This window comes from Phocoena phocoena, chromosome 10, assembly GCF_963924675.1.
Source record: "Phocoena phocoena chromosome 10, mPhoPho1.1, whole genome shotgun sequence".
NCBI classification, from domain to species: Eukaryota; Metazoa; Chordata; class Mammalia; order Artiodactyla; family Phocoenidae; genus Phocoena; species Phocoena phocoena.
The window spans coordinates 66,341,983-66,366,204 of record NC_089228.1 but is presented as its reverse complement, the minus strand read 5'-3'; the positions used below and the strand labels follow the sequence as shown (position 1 = coordinate 66,366,204).

Here is a 24,222-nt window from a genome sequence, read left to right as displayed (position 1 = left end):
GGCGCAGTGGTTCTTCAGCGCGTGCGGAGAAAAAGGCGGCGGGAGGGGTCCGGAGCGCGGGAGAGGTCCGGAGGGCGGGCTGGAGGCCTCCCTTCCCCACCCCCCACCCCGCTCAGGCCCCGGGCGCTCCCGCGTCCCCTCCCACGCGCCCATCGTGGGTCCTACCGAAACTCGGCTGGCTCGCGATGTCGAGACGCCCCCCGCGGGGGCCCCGGGGAGCCGGGCCGAGAGGGAGGGCCCCGGAGGTCCGGGAAGAGGGGGAAAGGGAGAAATTCGAGAAACAAGCCTCTCGGGGAGAACCAGACAAACCGGGTTCGGGCAGGGCGGGCGCAGCCTCCAGGGCGGGGCCGGGTCTGGGGCCCGAGGAGTAAGGGGGCGGGCCCTCAGTCGGGAGAAGGCGCTCCGCCTCGGCCGTTCGGGACTCGGGTAGGGGGTAGGGAGACCCGAAGACCGTGCGCCCCGGCTCCGCCGGGCTCCTAGTGACTCGGCACCCGGGCCCCTGCACCGACGGGAGTCCTGCCCCCGAGGTGGGAGCTCCGCCCTCGGCCCCGCCCAGGCCGGAGCCCCAAATTCCGGCGGGGGACTGGGGAGGTAGGGTAGGGCAAGGGAGGTTGAGAGCGCCGCTCCGGCAGGCGAGGAACGGGGCGCCCAGGCGCGGAGAGGCCAGGGGTCGCCTGGGGTCCCGAAGCGTCAGGGTGGGCAGCCCAAGCGCGGTCGGGGGCGGCCCTGCGCGGCCCCGCCCCTCCAGGCCGGTGCCCGCCCCCCTGCGCGCCCCGCCCCCTCCTTCCCCGCAGCCCCCACCCCCAGTCCCGGCTCCTCAACACAAACTTTCCGTCCCGCTCGCTCCCTCCTCCGCGCCCGGCGCCTCCCGCTCCAGCCCGGCTCATTCCGCACATTCCGGTCAGCCCCCTCCCCAAGACCCCCCTTCCCCGGCCCCCCTCTTCGCTCCCTCGGGCCCGGCGGAGCCGCCCGGCCGGAGCGCCCCCGCGAGATCGGACCAGGTAAGCCGGGCGGACGCCGGGAGGAGGCCCTGCTGGGAGAGGTGGTTTGGTTGGTTGGTTCTGGGTTGGGGGGGCACTCGAGGGGGGCTGGTTCCCAGAGCTATTGTCCAGCCTGAGCCGGAGCCCCGGATCTGGGTGCCGGGAAGTTTAGAGCAAAGGGGGGGAAGCCCTCCGGGAAGCCCCGCCCACCCCTCCCACCCCACCCCCATCCCACCCCCCCGCGACCCGGACGAGTTGTTCGGGGGAGGTCGGGGAGCCGGGAGCTTGGCTCCGGTGCCATCGCCTGGCCCAACGTACGCCTTTGGGGTGTCGAGGTCGGGGTCTGGGGGCCCGCACGGTCTGGGGGGCCTGCCACCGGGGAGCTCCCAGTCCCGGGCCCCGCCGCCCTTTGGACTCCCAGCTGGCGCTCTCTCGGAGCCCGCTGGGCCCCAGCTCCACGCAGGCCTCGGGCCCGGCCTCCCGGCGCCCAGGCCGGCTCCTGCGCGCGGTGCCCGCAGCCGTGCCGGATCGTGGAGGGTGTCCGGCAGCAAAGCTGCGCGCCCCGGGCGTGGTGCCCCCTGAGGGGCAGGAGCTTAAGTTCCCTCCAGTCTGCTCCTGCGTCGGGGTGGAGTTTTTGGAGTTCCAGCCCTGAGCCCTGTGAGCCTGGCTCTAAAGGGGGCTGGATTTGGGGCCTTCTCTTCGCCACGCTTCCTCAGAGCCCTTGTTTAGACTTTAGAGGGTTTGAAGGCCGCTTGTCTCCTCTAACCCTAACCCCCCCAACACCACCCCCACCATTGTCTGTCGTGCCCTTTACTCCTGCCTGGGGAAGGAAGGCCGGGAGTGCCTGTCTGCGTCTGGTTTCCAGCTTAGCCAGGCCGCACGGCAGTGTCATGGAGACCCCACTGTGTCACCTTTCCAGGAGAGGGGCCCTGATCCAGGGCTGAGAGATTCTTTCAGAACAAGGGGGAATGAGGCGTTGGTGTAGGGCTTCTCAGGGGGCACCTCCTTCTGTGTCTTTACTCGCTCCAGGTAGAGGCAGAAGCAGGTCAGGCCTGGACTTGTAGCCCAGGAGAGCAGGGGGTGGGGATGGGGACTGGACACAGCTCAGAGGGGCTGGTGCGAGCCCATGGCGCCTCTGTATATCCGGCCTCCTGCAGCTGATTCTGTGTCCACATGTTCCACCCCAGTGCAGGGGGCCAGGGCGCCTCCTTGGCCAGAATGCTGGGGGCAGCCTGGGGTAAGGAGGGAAATCTAAAGTTGCCAAAAGTTAGAGATTTGGGGGAATTAGGTATTCCTCCCTTCCAGATTCTTGTAGCTCCTTTTCCAAGACCTCCCCCCAGCAGTGCCACCACAGGACGTGGTTCTGTGGTCTTTCTAGATCCCTAGGAGATAAACAGATGTATTTTCTAGGACTAGGCTATATGGTGACAGTGACTTCAGTGGCCCTGGATGCCCCCTCCTCAGAGAGAGGCTGGGATCCAATGGGAGTCTCAACCTTGTGGGCCTTCCCCCACCACCATCCCCGCAGGGAGGAACAATAATTAATGCTAATTAGCGCATTTGAGCAAGGGAATGGCTGAGTAGGATGGTCAGTGATTGGCAGGACAGGGTGTTGTGTGTCTGTGTGTGTGTCTGTGTGTGTGTCTGTGTGTGTGTGTCCTGAGCGTGTGTGTGTGTGTGTGTGTCCTGAGCCCTGCTCCCACCCTGTGTGTGTGTGTGTGTGTGTGTGTGTGTGTGTGTGTGTGTGTGTTGGGCCCTGCTCCCACCCTCACCTGGGTACATTCTGACAGTTGGGTAAATACTAAAACAAGAAGGAGACCTCTCAAACAGAGGAGGTCAAGAAATTAAGAGATCTGACCCCAGCTGGGCCTTTAACCAGTTGTGTCATCCTGGTGGGCCTTAGTTTCCCTGTTTGGAATCCATGACTTCTCAGGTCCCTTTTCCTCTGAGCTTCTCTCGGAGTCTCTGTCTCCTAATCAATCAGCCTTCCCTCTCTTCCCATCATGGAACCTGAACCTGGTGGGGCCTGGAGAGGTGAGTGGGTGACCCAGTGGTCTAAGAAGAAGGTGAGGGCTAACCAGAGGGTGACTGAGGGCAGCTAAGCCAGGTGAGAGTGGCTGAAAAGGTTACAGGCAGCAGGTGTCAGGGGAGAGGGAGGCCGGTGGAGTCCAGGGAACTGCCCTGGGAGGTGGCAGTGGGGTCTGGCAAGGCTGGGCAGGGTAAATGGTGTTCAGAGGCCGCCTGGATGGCCGACCCCTCTCCCAGACGCCTCTAGGGGCTCAGGGTGGAAGTTGGAAGGGAGTGAAAGCTTCCAGCCCTGTCCACCTCCTCGCTCAGGAAGGGAGAGGTGCCTAGGGGCCGGCTGACAGGGAGGACAGTGGGGGAGGGAGCTGGTGGTGCCAGGCTCCAGGGAGCCAAGAGGGCTCCAGTGCTGCAGCTTTCTGTGGAGGTGGCCAGGAGGTTGCAGTCTCTGCTTTCCACGTGGGCACTGCTGGAGCTGTGGGGTCTGAGGGGTGGCCTTGAAGGTCCAGGTCTCCATGGCCCTCTGGGGCCGCCCTGGGGCCATGGCAGGAGCTTGTCTGCTCAGAGCTGGGGTGGAGGCCAGCAGATCACACTCGGCCCTGTCCCCCGTGGCCTCGCCCTGCCCTCCCCTCCCCGCTGGTGTGCCAGCCTAGGGTGGTCTGCAGGAGAGGCCCTGCCCCTCCAGGGAGGACTCTGGAGGGGAGAGGGCTCTGCGGGTCCGCTCAGGGTCCCACAGGGGACTGGGGGCAGGAGCCAGAGAATTCTGTCGCTCTACAAATCCCAAAGCCTCGGCCCCTGAGGTTTCCTAGAGTGCTGATTGCTTCCTGTACTCCCTGCCAGGCCCGACAGGACAGGAAGTGATAGAGGGAAACGAGAGTGCCACTGTGTGTGCCGCTGGCTGTGTGTGAGAGAGAAGCCGAGTGGGACACTCTGTGTGGGTGATGCTGGGCGGGTGGATGCAGGTGGGGGGGAACTGGGTAAAACCAGTTTGTGTGTGTGACTGCGTGTGAGAGCAACCGTATGCAACATCGTGACTGTGCAACATTCTCGTGTGAGAGAAGCTATGATATTCTGTGGACTGACACTGCAGGTCCATGAGGGAAGCGATGAATGATGTTCTTAGTGTGTGGCTGACGCTGCGCGTGTGCGTGTGTGTGGCTGTCTGGGGGACCTGTGTGTGTGAGGGGCCATCCCGTGGGGTACATTTATGAAAGACACCGTCTGCTTGACTTAGCGGTGTGAGCTCACACTCGTGTCTGGATGGGATTCCGATGCCCCAGGTGTGGAGGGACACTGCGATTGTGTGATGCTGTGTGGGTCAGAAGCAGAATGAGTGACACTCTGTGTGACGCATGTTGCTGTTGCGTGCCTATGTATGGCGCAGTGTGAACAGCAAATGAGGTGACCTTGGGTTTGTAGAAACTCTGATGGTCTGTGTATGACTATATATGACACCACGTATGAGAAAAGTTGTCACAACATGATGTACATGTGTGTGTAAGGGGGAAACCGTTGTGACACGGCGGACTATACCCAGTGCAGCAGGCGTGTGCTGAGAAGCTGTGACAACAGCTGAGTGTGAAATCAGGCGTGTGGGTGAGACTGAGCACGAGAAAGAAACTCCGCGCATGGAGGGACGGTGCTGTTGGTGGGGTGTGACTGAGACCGACTCTGCGGGTGGTCACATCTGAGATGGTTTGCGACTGTGGGGCAGTGGGGGTGACATCCTTCAGGACTGTGGCATATATGGCGTGGGATGCCATGTATGATGAATTTGGGGGACTGTGACCCCAATGCATGTGGTGTCTGCATGGAGGACCACAGAAAGAAAACTGTTGAAAACAAAGAAAGAATGGGACTTCCCTGGTGGTCCAGCAGTTAAGATTCCGCACTTCCAGTGCAGGAGGCACGGGTTCGATCCCTGGTCGGGGGACTAAGATCCCACGTGCCGTCAGCATGGCCAAAAAAAATACAAGAAAAAAAGAAAGAAAGAAAGAATGTACTTAATGCCGCTGAAGTGTGCACTTAAAAACGATTAAAATGGTACATTTTTTATTACGTATGTTTTATCACAATAAAAGAAGTTAAGAAAAAGAAATAAGGGAGATGCAGGTAACAGTGAATGTGCAGGACAGTGGCTGTGAAGAGGAGTGTGTGTGTTTGATGGAGAGGAGACGCCCAGGGAAAGCCTGTGTGTTTATAGACGACATTGACATTGTGACCTTCCTGAGGGGGCAACTGACTGAGGGACTAGTGGCAGCTCAGTGGGTGATCCAGAGTCCAAGGGGCCCTCTGACATGTTCACTGAGAACTGTGAAACCCAGTTTCACCCCTTGGCTGCATGCCCGCCCCCTCCAGCTTGGATCCCTGGCCTTCCTGGAGTGGGATGAGATGAGGAGAAAGGACAGTCTCAGAGTGGGGGTGAAGGGAGGTGTGGGAAGTGGGCCCCTTCTTCCTGCAGGAGGTTTGAGGGCTCTGAGTCTCTTCCCTCCCTCCCTCCCTCCCTCCCTCCCTCCCTCCCTCCCTCCCTCCCTCCCTCCTACACTGCTGGAAGCAGGGGTGACAGTGAGGATGAGCCTTGGAGAGGGAAGCCTGGGGGGCTACTCTGCCCCATCTGCTCCCCGAGGAGCCCGCGCCCTAGGAGAGGGGATGGGTGGGTGCAGAGACTGGATTCCCAAATTGGAAGCACATTAGTAAGCTGGGGAGGGCTGGGGAGCCCCCCTTCACCTCCCTCCTAGTGGGTTCTGCAAATTGCTTCCTCCTGTAAAAATCTCGACCCTGCTCCAGGGAGGAGGGTACTCCATCTCCAGCCTGGCAGGGTGTGGTCACTTGGCAGGGTCCCCCAGGGGTCCTTGGCCTGCAGGTGGGGGAGGCAGACACCATCCCCATCCCGCCTGCCCTGCTCTCCCATCCCAACCAGAGCACGGCCAGTTCTAGGGTGGGAGCCTCTGGCAGCTGGAGAACAGCTGGCCCGCTGTGGGGGTGGGTGGGGAGGAAGGCGGGAAAAGCAGAGGAGGCGGGGAGGCTCCCTTAGCCCTCATCTACCGCCTGCCCCATCCTCTCCCCCCTGGCTGGCCAGCCCAGCCCAGGTTTGGGGGCAGGGCATTCAGGATGAAACTGCTGGTTTCACTAATCTTCCCACACTTTGAGTGATGTTCTCACTCAAAGTGAGAGCACTCTGAGGGCTGAAGCCCTGCAAGAGTGGACAGCTGCTGCCCGCTAGACGCAGCACTGTCACCGGGCTCAGTCCGACCTCCCCGCAGGGCTGGTGCCGGGGGAGGGGTGCCGGGTGCAGACACCTGCCTGGACTTGCCTTTTCTGCATCCCCCACCTGGCAGAAGCTCTGGGGGAGCCCAGGTTTCAAGCCCATCCCTCCTCCTACTTGAAAGGCAGTAGAGGGCTGGGTGGTCTGGAGGCTGCGGGGGCCTTGGGGGGTGAGGACCTAGGGCCTCTGCAGCAGCCCCTGCGCTGGCCTCCACCCCTGGAGCTGTCCAGCCAGTTATTCCAGCAGGTCTGGCCCCAGGGTGGGGAGTGGGCAGCAAGGTGCCCCTTATCTCCCTCAGGGCCCTGAGGCCTGTTCACCCAGCCTCCTATCTCCTACCCGGCCACCACCCAGAGGCACCTTCTGACCTCAGAAGGCCCTGGGAGAGGGGAAGCGGGTGTGTGCTGGTCAGATTGAGGGTAAAGTTAGAGCGAGAACACAGGAGGTCCTTGGGCTGTGCAATACCAGGGAGATGGGAGGTCGTCCGAGAGGAGGGCTGGGGAGCAGATGGGCCAGGAGTGGGGATGTCCTGCATGTGGCCCTGTTGTGGCTGAAACCAGCCCCCAGCCCCCAGCAGTGGCTCCCCTGGTCACTCCTTCCCCCAGGTCTGCCCCAGCCTCTGAGTCTTTCTGTCCTTGGCTCGCGCTCGCTGGCTCTCTTTTTCTCTCTCACCACCATCTGGTTTTCCCCTCCCTCGCTGCCTGTGTCTGAGCTTAGTGATTTACCCCCTTCATCTGTGTGTCTCCATCTCCTCCATCTTGGTCTCTGTCTTTCTGTCTCTGTTGGTCATAGTGACTCTCTCCCTCACTCTCTCGCCACTCCCCCCAATGTCTGTGGATCTCACTCTCTCCAGCACTCTACCTGTCCGTATGTCTGTCTCTCTCTGGATCTCTGTCTCTCCCTCTGGGTCTCACTCCAAGATCCCCTCTCTAGGTCTCTTTATTTTGTCTCTCACTCTGTGACTGTCCCATCTCTTTTGTCTGTTTTCCTGTCTGTCTCCTGCTTTCTTCACCCACCCCCGGACTTGCCCACACCGTGTCCCCCTTCCCCTCCTGTCTATCCCAAGCTCCACCCTCTTTGCCTCTCACTTGGGTCTTTCTCCCCCTTCTCCCACCCCTCCTGGTGGTGCAACCCAGCAACGCAGAGGTTCTAGACACCTGGGACAGTGTCAACGAGCAGCTGGGGGGCTGCCACCCCTGTCAACCCCACTTTGTAAAGGGCAGATAAGACCCAACGCTGGGCTGGGGCTGCCTTCCCCTGGGGCCTGCCCTCTGACCCCAGGCAGCCCCCTCCACCATGCCTGAGTCCCACATTGGCCTCAGTCCAGCCCTGCAGCTGGCTGAGGAACCCATAGCCTCCTCCCTGCCCCCAGCCTGAGTCCCAGTGGTTTGGGGTCTAAGGAGAGGAGGGTGGCCCACTCTCATCTCTGTCCTCATCCCACAGCAGTAACTCTGGGAAGGCCAGAGCAGCCAGTGCAGACTCCTTGCACTGACCTGCTCCTGAGTGATGCGGTAGGACAGAGACCCCAGTTCAGCCCCCAGCGGGGCTCAGCTGCCGGCCTGCCATTGCCCACGGGTATGCCTCGGTCTGGGGGTACAAATATTCTTATTGGGGTGTCCGCTCGCGCACCCATGCAGCGTACTGCACACACGTGCTCCAGTGCATTGCTGTGTGGGGTGGGGGTCACCTGCAGACCCCTGTGTGGGTGCCTCTCCCCGCAGGGGTGTTCCTGGAAAGTGAGTCTAGCATGTGCCTGTGAGCCAGCGGAAGGGACGGTGGTCCTGCTTCTCTCCTTGACTTGTCCTTGTGGCCGCCCCCTGGGCTCCCCTCCCCCTCACCAGCTGCCAGCAGTCCCAGCCAGGGGCCGCCGCCCCGCCCCCCCAGTCTGTCCCAGCTCCCAAGCACTGCTGTGTTCGCCATATTTGGCCACAGTGCTCCTGCGGGGGGCGGGGCGGGGCTGACATCACCCCGAGAAGGGGGGGCCACTCCCTGGATGAGGGGAGGCGGGCATAGACTTGGGGGAGGCAAGAAAGTTGCTTTGAAAAGTCTGGGGCTGCCAGGGCCCCCCATGAGCCGGGCCCCTGCTGCTCTGAGGGAGGCCTCAGGAAAAGATTTGGGGGGAAATGGATTGAGGACTCTGTTGGGAGGGGTCTTAGCTCATTGTAGTCCCTCTTCTGCTTCCCCTCTAACGCCGCCCGTGGCACTCTCAGACTTGGGGCACTGGGGTGGGGTGGTGGCTTGCCTCCCAGCTAGCTCAGTATAGGCGCCGCTGTGTCCCCCGGCATCCCACCCCTCCCCCCCACTCTTATTACAAGAACTTGCCCTCAGGGGGTTGAGGAGGGGATGGGGATGAGAATACAGCTTGCGGGGGTGTGGCCCCTCTGACCCGTCAGGAGCATGGCTTCCTCTCTCCCTGGCTGCCCTCTGGTGTGGTGGTCTTGGAGGCCTCACAGGAAGGGTTACAGCGGTCTGGGGGTCCTTGAAGTTGCTCCAGCCACCTGTGCTGGGGGGGACCCTGTGGTCTGGACCCCACTGGGCATTCTCAGGTGGTTGCCATGACAACCCATGCTGGGCCTCCTTTCCCTCTGCAGATGGTGGGGCTTCTTACCTTGGTTAAGAGACTGAAGCTAGATTGCCTGTGTTCAGAACCCAGCTCTAGCACTTACCAGCTGTGTGTCCTTGGGCAAATTGCTTAACCCCTCTGTTCTTTTGTTTCCTCATCTGTAAAGTAGAAGCAATAATACTATCTACCTCATAGGTGATTGTGAGGATTAAATGAGTCAATGTGTATAAAGTCCCAGACTAGGGCCTGCCGTATGCAGGTGCTGTCATTCGTAGTAAAGTTAAATGTAAACTCTATATCCATCTGACATTCAGGCCCCCAGGCCCTCCCCATCCCATGCCACTAGCAATTGCCTTCAAGCCTTCCAAAGCAAAGAGGTGGCCCCCACAGGGAAAATCCCCACCCACTTGACAAGACCTGGAATTCTTGTTTGAGGGGAAAGAAGTCTCTTCCCCAGCTTCTGATGGGGTCTCCCACTCTCCACCCTGCGCCCCCTTTCCCTACAGCCCAGAGCAAAGTCCTGGGGTCTAGCCATCTGGGGCTCTGGGCCTCCCAGGACCCTGATACACCTTGGACATGTGGTTCTGAGGCTGAAGGGAGCCGGGGGGTGAGCCTTAGAGCCGTGTGTGTTGGGGGACTGTCTGGGTGTGATCTGCTTTAATAACCCAGCCTGGCGTGTGCGGAACTCAGAGTTTACAGAGCCCTGGCCCATCCACGATGTGGACCAGGGCAGGGGCCAGCGTGTGGGTGGTTTATGGGCTGCTGTGGGGCCGGGAGGTGCAGGAACAGGAAGTGGGATGGAGGAGTGGGTGGGGTTGAGCAAGGCTGTCGGCCAGGCACCTTCTCAGCTGCTCCCTTACCAGCCAGTGTCGCTCCCGTCTCATGATTCCTGGGGCAGTTCCTGCCCTGAGTTTAGGTTCCTTGGCAGGGTCCTCATGAGTTATCTTTTGGGGAAGGCAAAACTGTACCCTTCCTGGGTCTGGGACCCTCCTCAGGCCACAGCGGGTCCTTGGCAGGATTGCAGTGATGCTGGGGGAGAGAATGAGGGGTGGGGGTCCCTGGTTGGGGATCCTGGGGATCCTGATGACAAGGAGGAGGAGCTGGCAGAGCGAGAGCCAAGGAGCCCCTCTGAGAGCCGTAGAAGCACTGGGCCCTGTCCCTCGTGGTCCTCCTCTCTGCCCATCATGGTGCCTTTGGCAGCTGCATGGCCTTGTGAGCCTGTTTGCCTCATCTGAATAATGGGCATCACTCCTTGCCCTCCCTGCCTTAGTTTTGAGGATTGAATAAATATGAAAGTACTTTTTCCCCACAAAAGTACTGTGTAGGTATAAGGCATTGTTACTGTTGCTGTTGATCACCACCAGGCATCATGGTTGGCACTTTGTCTGATCTCATTTCATTTTAACCCTCACAACCTCAAAGGAGACCTTTCCTTCGTTTTACAGGACTGAGGCTCAGAGAGGTGAAGTAACTCATCCAAGGTCACACAGCACTGACTAAACATAACCTCTGGTTGCCTCCACCCAACCCTGGAGCACCTGCCCCAGGGGTGGAGATTGCGGTCTGGGAGGACCCTGCCCTAACCCCTCTGCGTCTGCCCCCCAGGCTCAGGCTGCCCAGTGGGCTCAGGCCCAGAGCCCAGAGCCCAGAGCAACCAGCACAATAGCGTCCAACAGCTGGAATGCCAGCAGCAGCCCCGGGGAGGCCCGGGAGGATGGGCCCGAGGGCCTGGACAAGGGGCTGGACAACGATGCGGAGGGCGTGTGGAGCCCGGACATCGAGCAGAGCTTCCAGGAGGCCCTGGCCATCTACCCACCCTGCGGCCGTCGCAAGATCATCCTGTCGGACGAGGGCAAGATGTACGGTGCGTGTGGGGAGGCACAGGGACCCTGGACTGGACTTGGGGAGGCGGTCCAGCCCTCCTCACCCCTCCCTCTGCTCTCTGCCCCCTCACCCAACCGGTTTGGCGAAGTCCTGGAGGCCGCCAGCCCTCTGAGGGCGGGCGGGTCTGGGCGTGCAAGCCTGTGTGTCTGGATCCTCCTCATAAACAGGCCAGGTTTGCCCCCTCCACCTGAGCGCAGCCCACATGCCACACCACTCCCGCCCCCGACCCCACCCCCGACTGCCCCTCCTCTCCTCGCCCCGGCCAGCCTGGAGGTTTCGGGGTGACTCAGTGGGCCCGGGAAACTGGGTCAATCCGGTGTGTTCCAGGCTGGGCCCAGGAAAGGGTCCCTCTCCTGGGAGGACGTGGGGGAGCCCGAGGGGTGAGACCTGGGATGGGATCCCAGCAAAGAACAGTGTTTCCCATTGGCGAGTTCCCTCCAGAGAACGGGAGGCGTGGAGAGGGGGCTGCGGAGTGGTGGGAGGCCCACAGTGTGACAGGGCTTGCGTGGGGAAGGGCGCTGGAGAGACAAGGGGACTCCCTCACTCCTCACACCCCCTCCCAAGTCTGCTGCTCTCCTGGCCCCTCTCTTTGCCACCTTGCCCACCTCCTGCCTCCAGAAGGGAGCATCCACCCTGGTCCAGCCCTGAGAGGGCTCTCCCAGGGCTGCATTTTTGGGATAACTCAACCCTTTGGGGCCTGACTCCTTGCCAGCTCCCTCCAACCCGCCCTGACAGCCTATGGCTGGGTGAGGCAGGCCCTCAGCCTGTCCCCTCCCAGTGTCCAGCACCGGCTGGGCTGCCCCGTGTCCCCTGCCCCACCACCGTGCCACGCCCACCCCCAGCCCCAGAGCCCCACTCACGGGGCAGGCAGATGTTCCAGGGCACCTTCTATAGGGCGGGGGCCGCCTGCCCCCACTGCTCCCTCCCAGAGGGCTGGGGCAGCCCCACAGGGTATTTTTAGACAGGGCGGAGGGAGTGGGGTGGAGAGGGGCAGGCAGGAAGGGAGGAGCCGTGGGGCCAGTTCCGTCATGGAAGAGGAATCTGGAGAATGCGGTCCTTCTGGGGAGGCTATGGGGTTGGGGGGCAGGGGGCCTGAATTTGGGGGTAAGAAGCCTACACGCTGAGGATGCTGACACATGCTTCACCGTGCGTCCCAAGCACCCCCTTTAAAGGGCCAAGCCCCCGGATGCCGGCCAGCCTCTGGACCCCCAGAGGGTCCCTGGTGCTGAGCAGAGCCCCCCACCCCAAGTCTGACGGGCTGCACTCTCTCACAGGGAGGGACGGACACTGGTAACCAGTGACATGGGGGTGACAGGTTCAAGGACACAGTGACATGCTCAGTGACACATCTTGACCCAGGCTGTCAGTGTAGGAGACGTGTTGGAGACCATCTGGTCCTTCCTGCCCGTTTCACCAGAGAAGGGCAGGGACTTGTCCAGGGTCTCCTGGTGGCAAGGACAGCTAGGACAGGAACCCAGGCCAGAGTTCTTACAGACACACACAGGTATGCATGCCCAGACATCTCTCTCTCTCTCTCTCTCTCTCTCTCTCTCTCACACACACACACACACACACACACACACACACACACACACACACACACACACACACGAGCCCTTACCCTCGGAGGTTTGGAGCTGGTGACAGCACGGAGAGGAAGGAAGCACTGCGGGGGGCTGGGAGTGAGGGGCCCAGCTGTCCTGCAGCCCTTCGGCCACACCTGCCCCTGTCTGTCTCGCAGGGAAACCTGTCAAGCCGCCTGACATTGTTCCACCTCCTGCTCTGCTGCCCCTCCCCCAACAGCAGCCCCCCAGGTCCTGGAGGCGGTGGGGGGCGCTCTGGGACTTCCCCATCATCCTTCACCCACCCCGCTTGTGCCCCTTACGTGGGGTGGAGCGAAGAGAGTGGGGAGAGAAAACAAGAGCAGCGTGTGTGGGAGGGGCCTGGTGTATTTCCAGCTGGTGGGGGGTCTCCAGCCACCAGGGGTCCCCTTTGACCACTCCCCATTTTTTCCTCTCACCCCAATCTAGGCCGAAATGAGTTGATCGCACGGTATATTAAATTGAGGACGGGAAAGACTCGGACAAGAAAACAGGTAAAAGATAATTTATGCTGCGGCCCCCCTGCCCGCACACACTCTCTCCCCTGCCTCTGTCTGTCCCTCCCAGGCCGAGCTATCCCATTGCCCTGCCTGCCTCCTCAGAGCTACCCCCTTGCCCAGCCCACTCCCCTAGCTCCCTGACCGGGGCTTGAACCCATGCCACCTGCATTGGGAGCGAGGAGTCTTCACCACTGCACCGCCAGGGAAGTCCCCACTGTCCTTTCTGACCCCCATCCCAGACCTGTGATCCAGCGACCACAGATACGCCCCAGTGGGCAACTGTGGCAGCTGCATGTCACTGCCCTGAGTGGCTCGCTGACCAGTCAGGGAGACAGGCAGTTGGACAGGTGAGGGCAGAGCAGGGCAGCATGGCTGAGATCGGAGCATGTACTGTCAGACAAGCATTGAACCCGGACCAGGGAGGGGAAGGGAGGGGGGAGGGCTAGGAAGGCTTCCTGGAGGAGATGACACTCAAGATGTATTTTTAAGAAGGAAGAGGATCTAGCCAGGCAGGAAAAAGGGAGAGGATTCTTCCAGGCTGAGGAAGCTGGCTCTACAAATAGTAACTGTAAGCCCATCCAGAGCTGACTTTGTGTTAGTTTATTTAGTCCTCACAGCAACCTTTTGAAGTAGGTACAGTAATTACCTCCATCTTACAGGTGAGGAAACCAAGGCACAGGGAAGTTAAGTAACTTCCTCAGGTCACTCTGCGGGTAGGTGGTGGATCCAGGATTCAACCCACTGGGCAGGAAAGAGCCTTCCGTTAGCAGTGTGGTGTGTGGAGGGAGGGGTGGGAAAAGCCGAGGGCTGTGAGAGATTGAGCTGGAGGCCAGAGGGACAGGTTTCCCTGGGGGCAACTGGGGGCCATGGAAGGGAATAGATGAGGGTGTGGCGCGTGGCAACTGTCAAGGCATCTTGTCTCCGGAACACCCAAGGCAGTGGATAGAGAGGACCAGGCCAAGGCAGGGACCTAGGTCAGCAGCGGTGGCCTGGGCAGCGGCAATGGTGAGGGTAGTGGTGGTAGGGATGGAAGAAACTGGTGATTTGGGAGATGATTGGGTGGCGGGAGAGAGGCAGGCTCTAGGCAGGGACCTGGAGAACCGAGGCCAGCTCTGGCCCTCAGCCCCCCAAACCTCCCTCTTTGGTTGGGGTTTGAGCCTTGCACCCACCCCTGAGATCCTCACTGTCTCAAAGGAAGGTTCTGGGTCCGCACACCCAGTGCGGGAGTAGAAATGCTCCCTCGTTGTTCAGGCCTTTATTAACCACTCTCCCTGGGCCAGTTCATGTTGTGCAGCATTTATTCACTTAGCAAATCATTGAGCTACTGCTGTGTTCTCGGTACAAGGGATCCTGCGAGGAACTGGACGGACAAGGGCCCAGTTCCCTGGAGCCTGGGGCCACGGGAGGAATACTGGCTGATCAGCCCCGGGGTTCAAATACCTTGCTCCTATACCTGCGGGGTTGGGGGGGGGGTGCCTCATCTCCAGCCTCTGTTCCTCAGCCATTCAATAGCTGATATGTAGAACAGAGTGTATTTGTATAAGAATGTGCCGCTGCTGTTGCTATTATTATTACTGTAGTTATAAACAGAAAGCCATCCCACGCACAGGAGGAGGGCACTGTCCCAGCGTGTCCTGCTTCACCCAAAAGACATGTTCATAGGAACCTGTTTGTCAGAGTTGGAAGGGGCCCAGGGATCTTTAAGCGAGGCCCAGGGAGGGTAGCAGAGCCTCTTAATTCTGGGTCCGGCATCATACCTGCTCCTGGCCAGGTATCCCGAGAAGGCTGGCTGTACGTTAACATTTTACAGATGAGCTGTCGGCAAGCTCAGGATTTTAAAAACCTCTGGCCTTTGTCATTCTGCAAGGGTGGCACTCCTCTAACTTTATTCTGTATTAGAACTCCGATGTCTGATATCTCCTTAAAGGGGGTTCCTTCCTATGGTTGTGAGAACAAGGCATGTCTTTATGTGTCGCAAAGAGCAACCCGCTGACATGCACGGCTTTTTGGTTGTTTTCATTTTACTCTCTGTTGAAAACAAATGCCATTTTCATTTTTTTTTTTACAGCTACGTACAGCAATTAATAGCAAGTACAGTGGCTCCCTATTGAAAACGCAGCTAAATATTACATTAGGATTAAGTCCCATGTGACTTTCAGCCGTCACAGAGTTGACCATTTGGAGATAGTCCTCTGGGCTAAGGGTATATTGGTGGTGGCCAAGTGGGCTGTGAAGTCAGGCCACCTGGGTTCATCTGTGTGACCTTGGATAAGTTGCTTAACCTCTCTGTGCTTTGGTTTCATCATCTGTAAACTGGGAATAATGTTAGTACCGACTTCTTAGCATTGCTGTAAAGGTCAGAGGAGTTGGTACATGTAAAGTGCTGGGAACAATAGTAGCTGTGCTCGGTAAACGTCAGTTATTGTCGTGACGTGAAGTGATCGGGAATCTTGCCAGACATAGGACTGAATCCTAGGCACCATGAGATGGCATGAGAAGCACCCGCCTAGGTTCTAACCAAGTAGGAGGGGGCTGCCTAGCATCGCGTACATAGTAACTTTTAGTCCATGATTAAAAAGAAAAGAAACTGTTTCTTTATGGAGATAAAAACAACTTGCAAAGAAAGCCAACAGCAATTGCTGATAATGGAAGTGTGAGGCAGCTTAGAGGATCCACCTGCCCCCTCGCGCTTGTTTCATGGGGAAAACAGTGACACTTAGGTTCTCTGAGGCTGAGGGCCAGATCCTTGACAATGCCAAGGTCTGTTGTGCAAGCCCAGGGCGCACACATCCAGACCGTGAGTAGCTCAGGTCTGCCAGGAGAGGGAGGCTTCAGGGAGGAGGGGCTGGAGAAGAAATGCAGTTAAAAGCACATACTGTGTGCCTAGAGATAGTGTACACTGCCATGTATTAGTCCGAGGAGAAGGACTGTGTACTGGGGGAGGAAGCTGCATGAACAAAGCAGGAGTCAGACCAGGCCAGGTTTCACAGGCCGGCAAGCTGGTGGGGTTCTCGGGAGGATTTAGGCAGTGGTCCAGGGGAGGCCTTTTGTAAAGGATTTTGGGCTTGATGTATAATCTGGTGGCCAGCAGGAGCATTATGGCCATGGCTAGCCTCTGTGATGCCAGTTAGAAAAAAAAGTGTCTCCTCTGAGGATACCAGTGAGAAAAAGTCACCCCTTTTTGGAAGAATACAAAGATGCTCTTCCTCTGTTGTTTACCAGTCATCTTTTATTGGGTGTTAATTCTCAATTAGGATATGAAAGGATTCAGGGCTGCTGGGCAAAGGTCAGGAATGCAGAGTGTGCCCTTCACACCGGGCCCTCTTCAGTGGTACTTGCGTGGCCACTCGTGTTCGAACTCCTTGTAAGAACAGCAGTAGTTGAAAAGCACGTAAGCTGCCAACACCGTAGAAAGCCCAGCGAAGCTCCCTTTCTTCACACTGACATACTTATTGTAATACTGGTAGTAACCTCTTTGAAATGCTCCAGCAAAGAGGAGCATTTCACGCAGGGGTGAAATTTCACGCAGGGGTGAAATCCTGCGTCAGTATCCAGCTTGGCAGCTCCCCTATTTTGACATCCAGGAGCTTCTCTTCCTTCAGTGGTATGACTGATGCCATTTTGGATTCCTGGGTCTCTCTTCCTCCACTTTAGATGCAGTCGTGCACCAAGGCACATAGCTTGGCCAGCAGAGCTTGGGCTGGATTTTAGCCCTCACTGGGACAGGTGCGCTTATGCAGTGAACAACCTGTACAACTGTACATGGTGCTCCTGAAAGCCACGGTAGGCCCTTGATCAAGACAGGGCCAAAAGAGGGCAGAATTGGCAGGGCTAAGGTGTGTCTGCCCGCAGGGGCCCCACGGTTGCCCCTCTTACATCTGGTCCCAGAGATGAGGGCTGGGATGCTCCTTGCCCGTGGCTACCCTGTGCTGTGCCTCCTCACTGTCTGTGTTTTCCTCTCTGGCTGGGCGCGGGGCGGCCCCTAGGTGTCCAGCCACATACAGGTTCTAGCTCGGAAGAAGGTGCGGGAGTACCAGGTTGGCATCAAGGTACGTTGGGCGCCTGACTGGGGCCTCCAGCCCTTCCTCGGCCTCTCACCCACGGCGCCTCTACCACTTTCTCTGCACGGCTCAGGCCTCTGCCTTGGCTGGCTCTCTGGCCCCACTGTGCCTCTTTTCTGGCTGAAACTGTTCTTGCCTCTTCTGTTCTTTCTGTTCTTTTTCTCTTTCTCTCTCTCTCTCTCTCTCTCTCTCTCTCTCTACAGGTCTCTAGCCACTTGCAGGTTCTAGCCAGGCGGAAATCTCGGGAGATTCAGTCCAAGCTGAAGGTATGGGGTCCCCTGCCACTTGGCCTGGCCCTGCCCAGGCCTGATGCTGCTCTCTGACCCCAGCCCGGGACAGGGAAGGGGCTGAGGAGCTATGGGGGGCAGCAGGGGGGTCTCAGAAAGACAAGCAGCAGAAGCAGCCCATTTGCCACTTCAGGCTACACAGGGTCAGAGCCCCTGGAGAGTAAGCAGGAACCCAAGGGGACAGCCAGCCCTACAGTGAGGGAGAGGAAGACCACCTGGGGGCCACTAAGGCCCACCTCTCTTCTTCTCCATTTTCCTTTTCTCCTTCCTCCTAACTGCTGCTTGCTCATTGCATGGGGACTCCAGGTGGGCAGGGAGGAGACACTGGTGGGGACTGGCGGGCATGGCCATTCCTTGTTGGATGCTCAATCCTGGCGGCTCTGTGGCTGAGGATCTCAGAGCCTTGGGTTCATGGCCCTGGCCCAGGTCAAGGCCCCTGTAGGCTGCATCTTCTTCTCCCTGCCCACAAATGCCCAGCAGACTGGGCCTCCCGCCCCAGTCCCCACGCCTATAGTGCAGTACACGTGGACAGACCCAAGGGGCCCCAGCTTGGTCCACCATCTGGATCTCCAGCCCCTCTGCCCTCATCCTGCCCTTTCCAGGGCACCCCCAGCTGGCACGCCCTCCCTCTAGGTGGCAGTGGGGCTGGGGGAGGGTCCACAGCTACCTCTGAGCTTCCCTGCACTCCTCAGGAACTGAGAGCCAGGTGGGCATTGAGAGGAGGATGAAATGACATGTCCCTCCATCCCATCTGGCCCTCCTCTGTGTCTCTTCTAATCCATTCTCCTTCTCTTCCACAGGCCATGAACCTGGTAAGTAGCACTGCCCCTCCCCGGGGGGTGGGGGGCAATGGAGGGGCGAGCACCTAATACAGGATTTTCAAATTATGGATTGTGAAATCAATGTAATAGGCTTGCCAACAGCATTTTTTTAAAAATGCATTATAGGGACTTCCCTGGTGGTCCAGTGGTAAAGAATCTGCCTTATAGTGCAGGGGACGTGGGTTCGATCCATGGTCAGGGAACTAAGATCCCACATGCTGCGGGGCAACTAAGCCCACGCGCAACAACTACTGAGCTCGCACGCCTCAACTAGAGAGCCCGTGTGCCGCAAATTACAGAGCCCGCGCACTCTGGAGCCCGCACATCACAACTACAGAGCGCACATGTACTGGAGCCCATGCACCACAACTAAAGAAGAGAAAACCCGCGCGCCACAACTAGAGGGAAGCCTGTGTGCCACAACTAAAGACCTGACGTGGCTGAAAATAAACAAAAATAAATAAATAATAAATCTTTGAAAAAATGGATTATAGTGGTTCTCAAACTTTCGCATGCATCAGAATCACCTGGAGGGCTTATGAAGTCGGATTTCTCGGCCTCACCCTCAGAGTTTCAGATTCAGTAGGTCTGGGCTAGGGCCTGAGAATTTGATTTCTAACAAGCTTCCAGGTGATGCTGGTGCTGCTGGTCCGTGGACCATACTTTGAGAACCACTGATGAAATAGAAAATATGAGAGTGCGTGACACACAAAATAAGGAGAACTGTTTTGGCTTATACTGGGTTATGGAGTAAAATAATTTCTTATTGTGGATTGTGATCAGAGGGGTGATGTACACTTAGGAGACAGGGCCTGGGGGGAGGCCCCTGAGGCAAGCCCCTGTCTTGTCTCTGGCCTGGCCTGGGCCTCACAAGGCTTCTCCCCTCCTCAGGACCAGGTCTCCAAGGACAAAGCCCTCCAGAGTATGGCATCCATGTCCTCTGCCCAGATTGTCTCAGCCAGCGTCCTACAGAACAAGTTCAGCCCACCCTCCCCTCTGCCCCAGGCCGTCTTCTCCACTTCCTCTCGGGTACAGGGGTCCTGGGAAGTGGGACTGGGGTGAAGGAGTGCCTTTAGGGTGGGCCGGGGTTGGGGTCCTGGATACTGAGGGACCCTGGGCTTCTTCCCATCTCTGCAGTTCTGGAGCAGCCCCCCTCTCCTGGGACAGCAGCCTGGACCCTCTCAGGAGTGAGTATGGTGGCATTTCCTTCCCACACCCTCTTCTTTGCCCTGGCAGCCACTCTGGACTTCCCCTCCCATCTGGGTTCCAGCAGCAGCTGAGCAAAGTCTTCGTTCAAAAATAGAGGGTTGGAGAGTGCCAGTTAAGAGAGCTAATGCATCTGTCTGTTCATTCACGTGTTTGTTCATTCATCAACCACTTGTCATCCATCTTACAATTATTTTTCACTCAGTTAATCTCTGAGTCAGTCTTTCATTCAACAAGTCAGGTATTCTCAGCTCCTTCAACTCTAAGATGACTTTCTTCCTAAGACACGCCCTCAGTTTAATGAACAGCTCTGCAGGGTGGGTTTGAAATGCTGCATTAAATGTGCACATCAGTTGTGAGATGCAGGCAGACTTCATAAAGTTAAAACGTGAAGAAAACAAAAAGCTTGCGAGTTAGCTGGTCAGCATGTATTTCTGGGCCTCCACAGGAAGGCCTGGTGGCTTCCTATGTGGGATCCCAGATGAGACCCACGTGACTGGGCCAGGCGGAAAGTGGGGAAGGGGTGACCCTCTAACCAGCCCATGCTCCTGTCTGCAGCATCAAGCCCTTTGCACAGCCAGCCTACCCCGTCCAGCCACCCCTGCCGCCGACGCTCAGCAGTAAGTTCCCTGCACAAGGCAGCCACCACCTCTCCCTCCCTCAGCAGCTGCACCTCTGCTCAGAAGAGCTGGGGCCAGACTTGTATGTGTGTGTGCGCGCGCGCGTGTACATGCGCGCGGGCTGGGAGGGAGGAGTGGCTGGCATCTGTAGGGGATTGGGACAGGCCAGGAATAGCCCCCTTACCTTTTACAATGTTGCTTCCACAACTCTGCTACAAGAACAAACCACCAAAGGTGTCACATTGATATGTGTATGTATATATAATTCCTTCAAGGGAAATACACCGAAATCTTCAGAGTTTTACTTTCGTTAGGAGTTAGGATTCTGGGTAATTTTTATTTTTTATTTATTTATTTATTTTTTTTTTGGTACGCGGGCCTCTCACTGCTGTGGCCTCTCCCGTTGTGGAGCACAGGCTCCGGACGCACAGGCTCAGCAGCCATGGCTCACGGGCCCAGCCACTCCGCGGCACGTGGGATCTTCCCGGACCAGGGCACGAACCCGTGTCCCCTGCATCGGCAGGTGGACTCTCAACCACTGCACCACCAGGGAAGCCCTAATTTTTATTTTTACGTTTTTCACTTGTCTATATTTTCTGTTTGGACACACATTAATGGTGACATGAGGGAAAATCCACTGATGTACATTACTAGGGCCACCACACACGGTGCTGCAGGCTGTGCACTGCACAAGGACACCTGGCAGGGGAGTCAAAATCCAGCCTGTGTTCCCGTCCAAAAGGGGCACCGTTCTCCAGCTCGCACACAGGCTCTGTGCGGGGGTGGGGAGCGGCTCTGTGTGTAGCCACACACCCGCCCGTGCAGACGAGGGTCCGTCTCGTCCTCCCAGGTTATGAGCCCCTGGCCCCGCTCCCCTCAGCTGCTGCCTCTGTGCCTGTGTGGCAGGACCGCACCATCGCCTCCTCCCGGCTGCGGCTCCTCGAATATTCCGCCTTCATGGAGGTGCAGCGCGACCCTGACACGGTAACATAGGGGGTGGGGCAGGGTCTGTGTGGTCCAGGGCCACAGCTCAGGGTCACGGGGTTGGGAGGCCATAGGGCAGGTCTGTTCCCTTGCAGCCCCCCGCTCCCCCTGGGCCTGCACTCTCTCGAGCTCTCCTGACCCTGTACTGGGCCCTCCCCACAGTACAGCAAACACCTGTTTGTGCACATCGGCCAGACGAATCCCGCCTTCTCAGACCCGCCCCTGGAGGCAGTGGATGTGCGTCAGATCTACGACAAGTTTCCCGAGAAGAAGGGTGGCCTGAAGGAGCTCTATGAGAAGGGGCCCCCTAACGCCTTCTTCCTCGTCAAGTTCTGGGTGAGCTGCCCTGGTCCCTCTCTGCTCCCAAGGGTCCCCCCAGATGTGCGATGCACCCAGGCCTACCCTACCGACCCCCTCTCCCCGGCCCTGTGGGCACTGTGCGGGCTATGTATGCCCCCAGCCGCAGGGCGGGATGCCTCCCTGGGCCTCGGACAGCACCTTAGGCCGCCCCGCCCCCTCCTCCAGGCCGACCTCAACAGCACCATCCAGGAGGGCCCGGGCGCCTTCTACGGGGTCAGCTCCCAGTACAGCTCAGCCGACAGCATGACCATCAGCGTCTCCACCAAGGTGTGCTCCTTTGGCAAGCAGGTGGTGGAGAAGGTGGAGGTGAGTGGGGGCCCAGGGGCAGGGGGAGGGGGCTGGGGGCGGGCCAGCCGAGCGACGCCTGATCCCGGCTCCCGCAGACCGAGTACGCCAGGCTGGAGAATGGGCGCTTCGTGTACCGCATCCACCGCTCGCCCATGTGCGAGTACATGATCAACTTCATCCACAAGCTCAAGCACCTGCCCGAAAAGTATATGATGAACAGCGTCCTGGAGAACTTCACCATCCTGCAGGTGTGGAGGCGGTGGGGGGAGAGGGCGGCGTGGGGGTCATGGGAGCACCCCAGGCACAGGGGCCTCGAAGCAGGGGTGGCCAGACCCATTCCTCAGAGGAGGAGATCGAGCCCCAGAAAGGAGAAGGCTCTGCTCAGCCCGCACGCCCCATGGCCCTGTGCCACCTGACCTCCCGCATCTTCCTACCCGGCCCCCAGGTGGTCACGAGCCGGGACTCCCAGGAGACCTTGCTCGTCATTGCTTTCGTCTTTGAAGTCTCCACCAGCGAGCACGGGGCCCAGCACCACGTCTACAAACTCGTCAAAGACTAGGGTGCCCTCCGCCCCCACCACCACAATCCAGGACGAGCATCTTCTCCACACACCTGCCTGGCACCCCTAGGGGCCCAGGATTGAGGACTCATCCACCTGCCAGGCCTCAGGCCCAGGACCCAGGACGCCTCCCCATCTACCCTGCACACACACTCCCTGCCACTGTTCTGCGCTTTAACTGAGGGAGAAGAGAGGAGAGCTCAGCGGTGGGGCAGCCTGGCGGTTACGCTGACCACCGTACCCAGCTCTGCCCAGCCTCGAAAGACTGGGAGGACACCTTTGAGCCCAGGCACCCATGGCCGCTGGCCCCTCACGGGACTGTGACGGGGGGGTGAGGGCAGAATGGAGACCAAGGGAACCGGAGTGCAGAGGCCCCAGAAGGGGAGTGTTGAGTTGGGGTCAAGTTGAGAAGAAGAAAGAGGAGCCCACACTTTCTGTGCGCCTGCTGTGTGCCAGGCCTCGTGCAGGCCCCCAAGTGCCTTGTGCCATCCTCAGACCCTGCACGGCAAGCGTGGGGCTCGCTATCTCAGTGGAGGGACCTGTGGGAGGGGTGGGCGGAGTTGGAGTCCTCCCCCGGCGCTGCCTGTCCCTAGAGCCCAGGTTTATGCTACCTCCCTGGAGTGGGGGCTGGCCACGGGGGCAGGAGGGAGGGTCTGCACTGAGGGGCCAGCCGGCTGGATTGGGGGCCTGAACAGACCACCTCCTTCCAGAGCACGGGGGACTCCTGTGCGGCCCTCAGAGCTGCCTGATCCAGGTCCAGTCCCGAGCCACCCAGCAGCCTCCCGATGGACGAAGGCTTCCAGGGGCAGGCCCAGGCCTGAAGCAGGCTGGAGGGTCAGGTGGGAGGATGAAGCCCCAGCCCCTGGGCAGGCCACTGGCCCAGGGAGAAGGGGTAGCGGAAAAGTTTGGCATTTTCTCTTGCCTACGACTTGCGTCTGGTGGTGAACCCTCGGGGGGCACCTGTCCCTTCTGTTTTCCCCACCTCAGTCTCTCTGGCCTGGAGCAGCAGCTCTCCACACCCCGTTCTGGGATTGAAGGTTAACCCTTCCCCGGCAGCCCCTTCTCAATACCCAGGCTCCTCGGCCCCCAGCCCCGTCCTCCCGCTGCCCGTGGGTATTTATGAGTTTCATATGAAGTACTGTGCCCCTTCCTCCCCCCGCCCGGCCGCCCCTGAGCTTCCTGAAGGTCCTCACAGTTTGCATTATCGCTCAGGCCACCTCCAAACCCAACCTAGGTTTTATAATGTATATTATATATTTGTTGTGTATTTTTTAAATCCAGCTGTGATGGGTTATATCATAAATGTGGCGCAAGGCTGGCGCAGGGGCCCTCAAGGCCCAGCTCCTGCTTAAAAAAAAAAAAATTAAAGTTATTTGTTTGTGGGTTAGTCGTGTGACCAGTTGTGTGCCATACCTCTGGATTTGGACAGCTTCGGGTGGGCATTCCTCGTGGGTCAGGTCCTGGTGTGTCACCCCACTCCACTCCGTCTCTGCTGGCGGGCCCCAAGCGCTCCCACACTCAAAATAGATAGGATTTGGAAATTCCCTCGTGGTCCAGTGGTTAGGACTGCGCGCTTTCACTGCCAAGGGCCCAGGTTGGATCCCTGGTCGGGGAATTAAGATCCTGTAAGCTGAAGAGCACGGCCAAAAAAAAGAAAAAGAAAATAGGATTTAGGGGTCTTGTGAAAGTTTGGCCAACTCCAACCTTTTTCCCACCCCTCCTGCCATGAGTTGAGCACTGAAGTGAGCCTTATGTTGCCTTGTCTCTTTAAATGAAGTGACTTGCCCCAGGTGACTTCAATACTGAGATGGGCCCCCTGTTAAATCCCCACAGTCCACAGTGGCTACTACTGGTTCTCACCGCCCCATCCTCACTCCACACATGAGGAAAGAGCCTCAAGGAGGTGAGTACTCCCGAAGTGGATGGCTGCTAGCCGGGGGGCGGTGGGGTGAAGCTCGACTCCAACCTGCCCCTGTCTGCCTGGGAAAACCTCAGTGTCCTCAGTGGACATGGGTTGTTTATCAGAAATTCAAATTTAACTGGGCATCCTGTATTTTCATTTGCTGAATCTGGCAACCCTACTCTAGAATCTCATCTTCTAGATCATTCTGGTCCAACCTCCAATTTTGCAGATGGGGAAACAGAAGAGGTTAAATGCTCTTCTCACTCAGCTGTCAGTGGTAACACCAGGATTTGAACCTGGTCTTCTGACTTTAAGCCCAGG

At 58.6% G+C, this 24,222-nt stretch overlaps 1 protein-coding gene and 1 pseudogene across 1 annotated transcript; one reads left to right on the top strand and one right to left on the bottom strand.

The window, feature by feature from the left end:
• Nucleotides 1–896: 896 nt before the first annotated feature.
• On the top strand, nt 897–21,998 carry TEAD3 (TEA domain transcription factor 3). Its single transcript, XM_065886044.1, has 14 exons — nt 897–1,001; nt 9,744–9,828; nt 10,433–10,691; nt 12,742–12,806; nt 17,077–17,139; nt 17,961–17,972; nt 18,873–19,010; nt 19,119–19,168; nt 19,746–19,807; nt 20,658–20,791; nt 20,954–21,127; nt 21,317–21,457; nt 21,535–21,687; nt 21,885–21,998. Exons 2-14 carry the CDS (start codon nt 9,763–9,765, stop codon nt 21,996–21,998), a joined length of 1,431 nt encoding a protein of 476 aa, XP_065742116.1. The 5' UTR covers nt 897–1,001; nt 9,744–9,762.
• On the bottom strand, nt 16,138–16,432 carry LOC136129929 (ATP synthase subunit f, mitochondrial pseudogene; annotated as a pseudogene).
• Nucleotides 21,999–24,222: the final 2,224 nt, after the last annotated feature.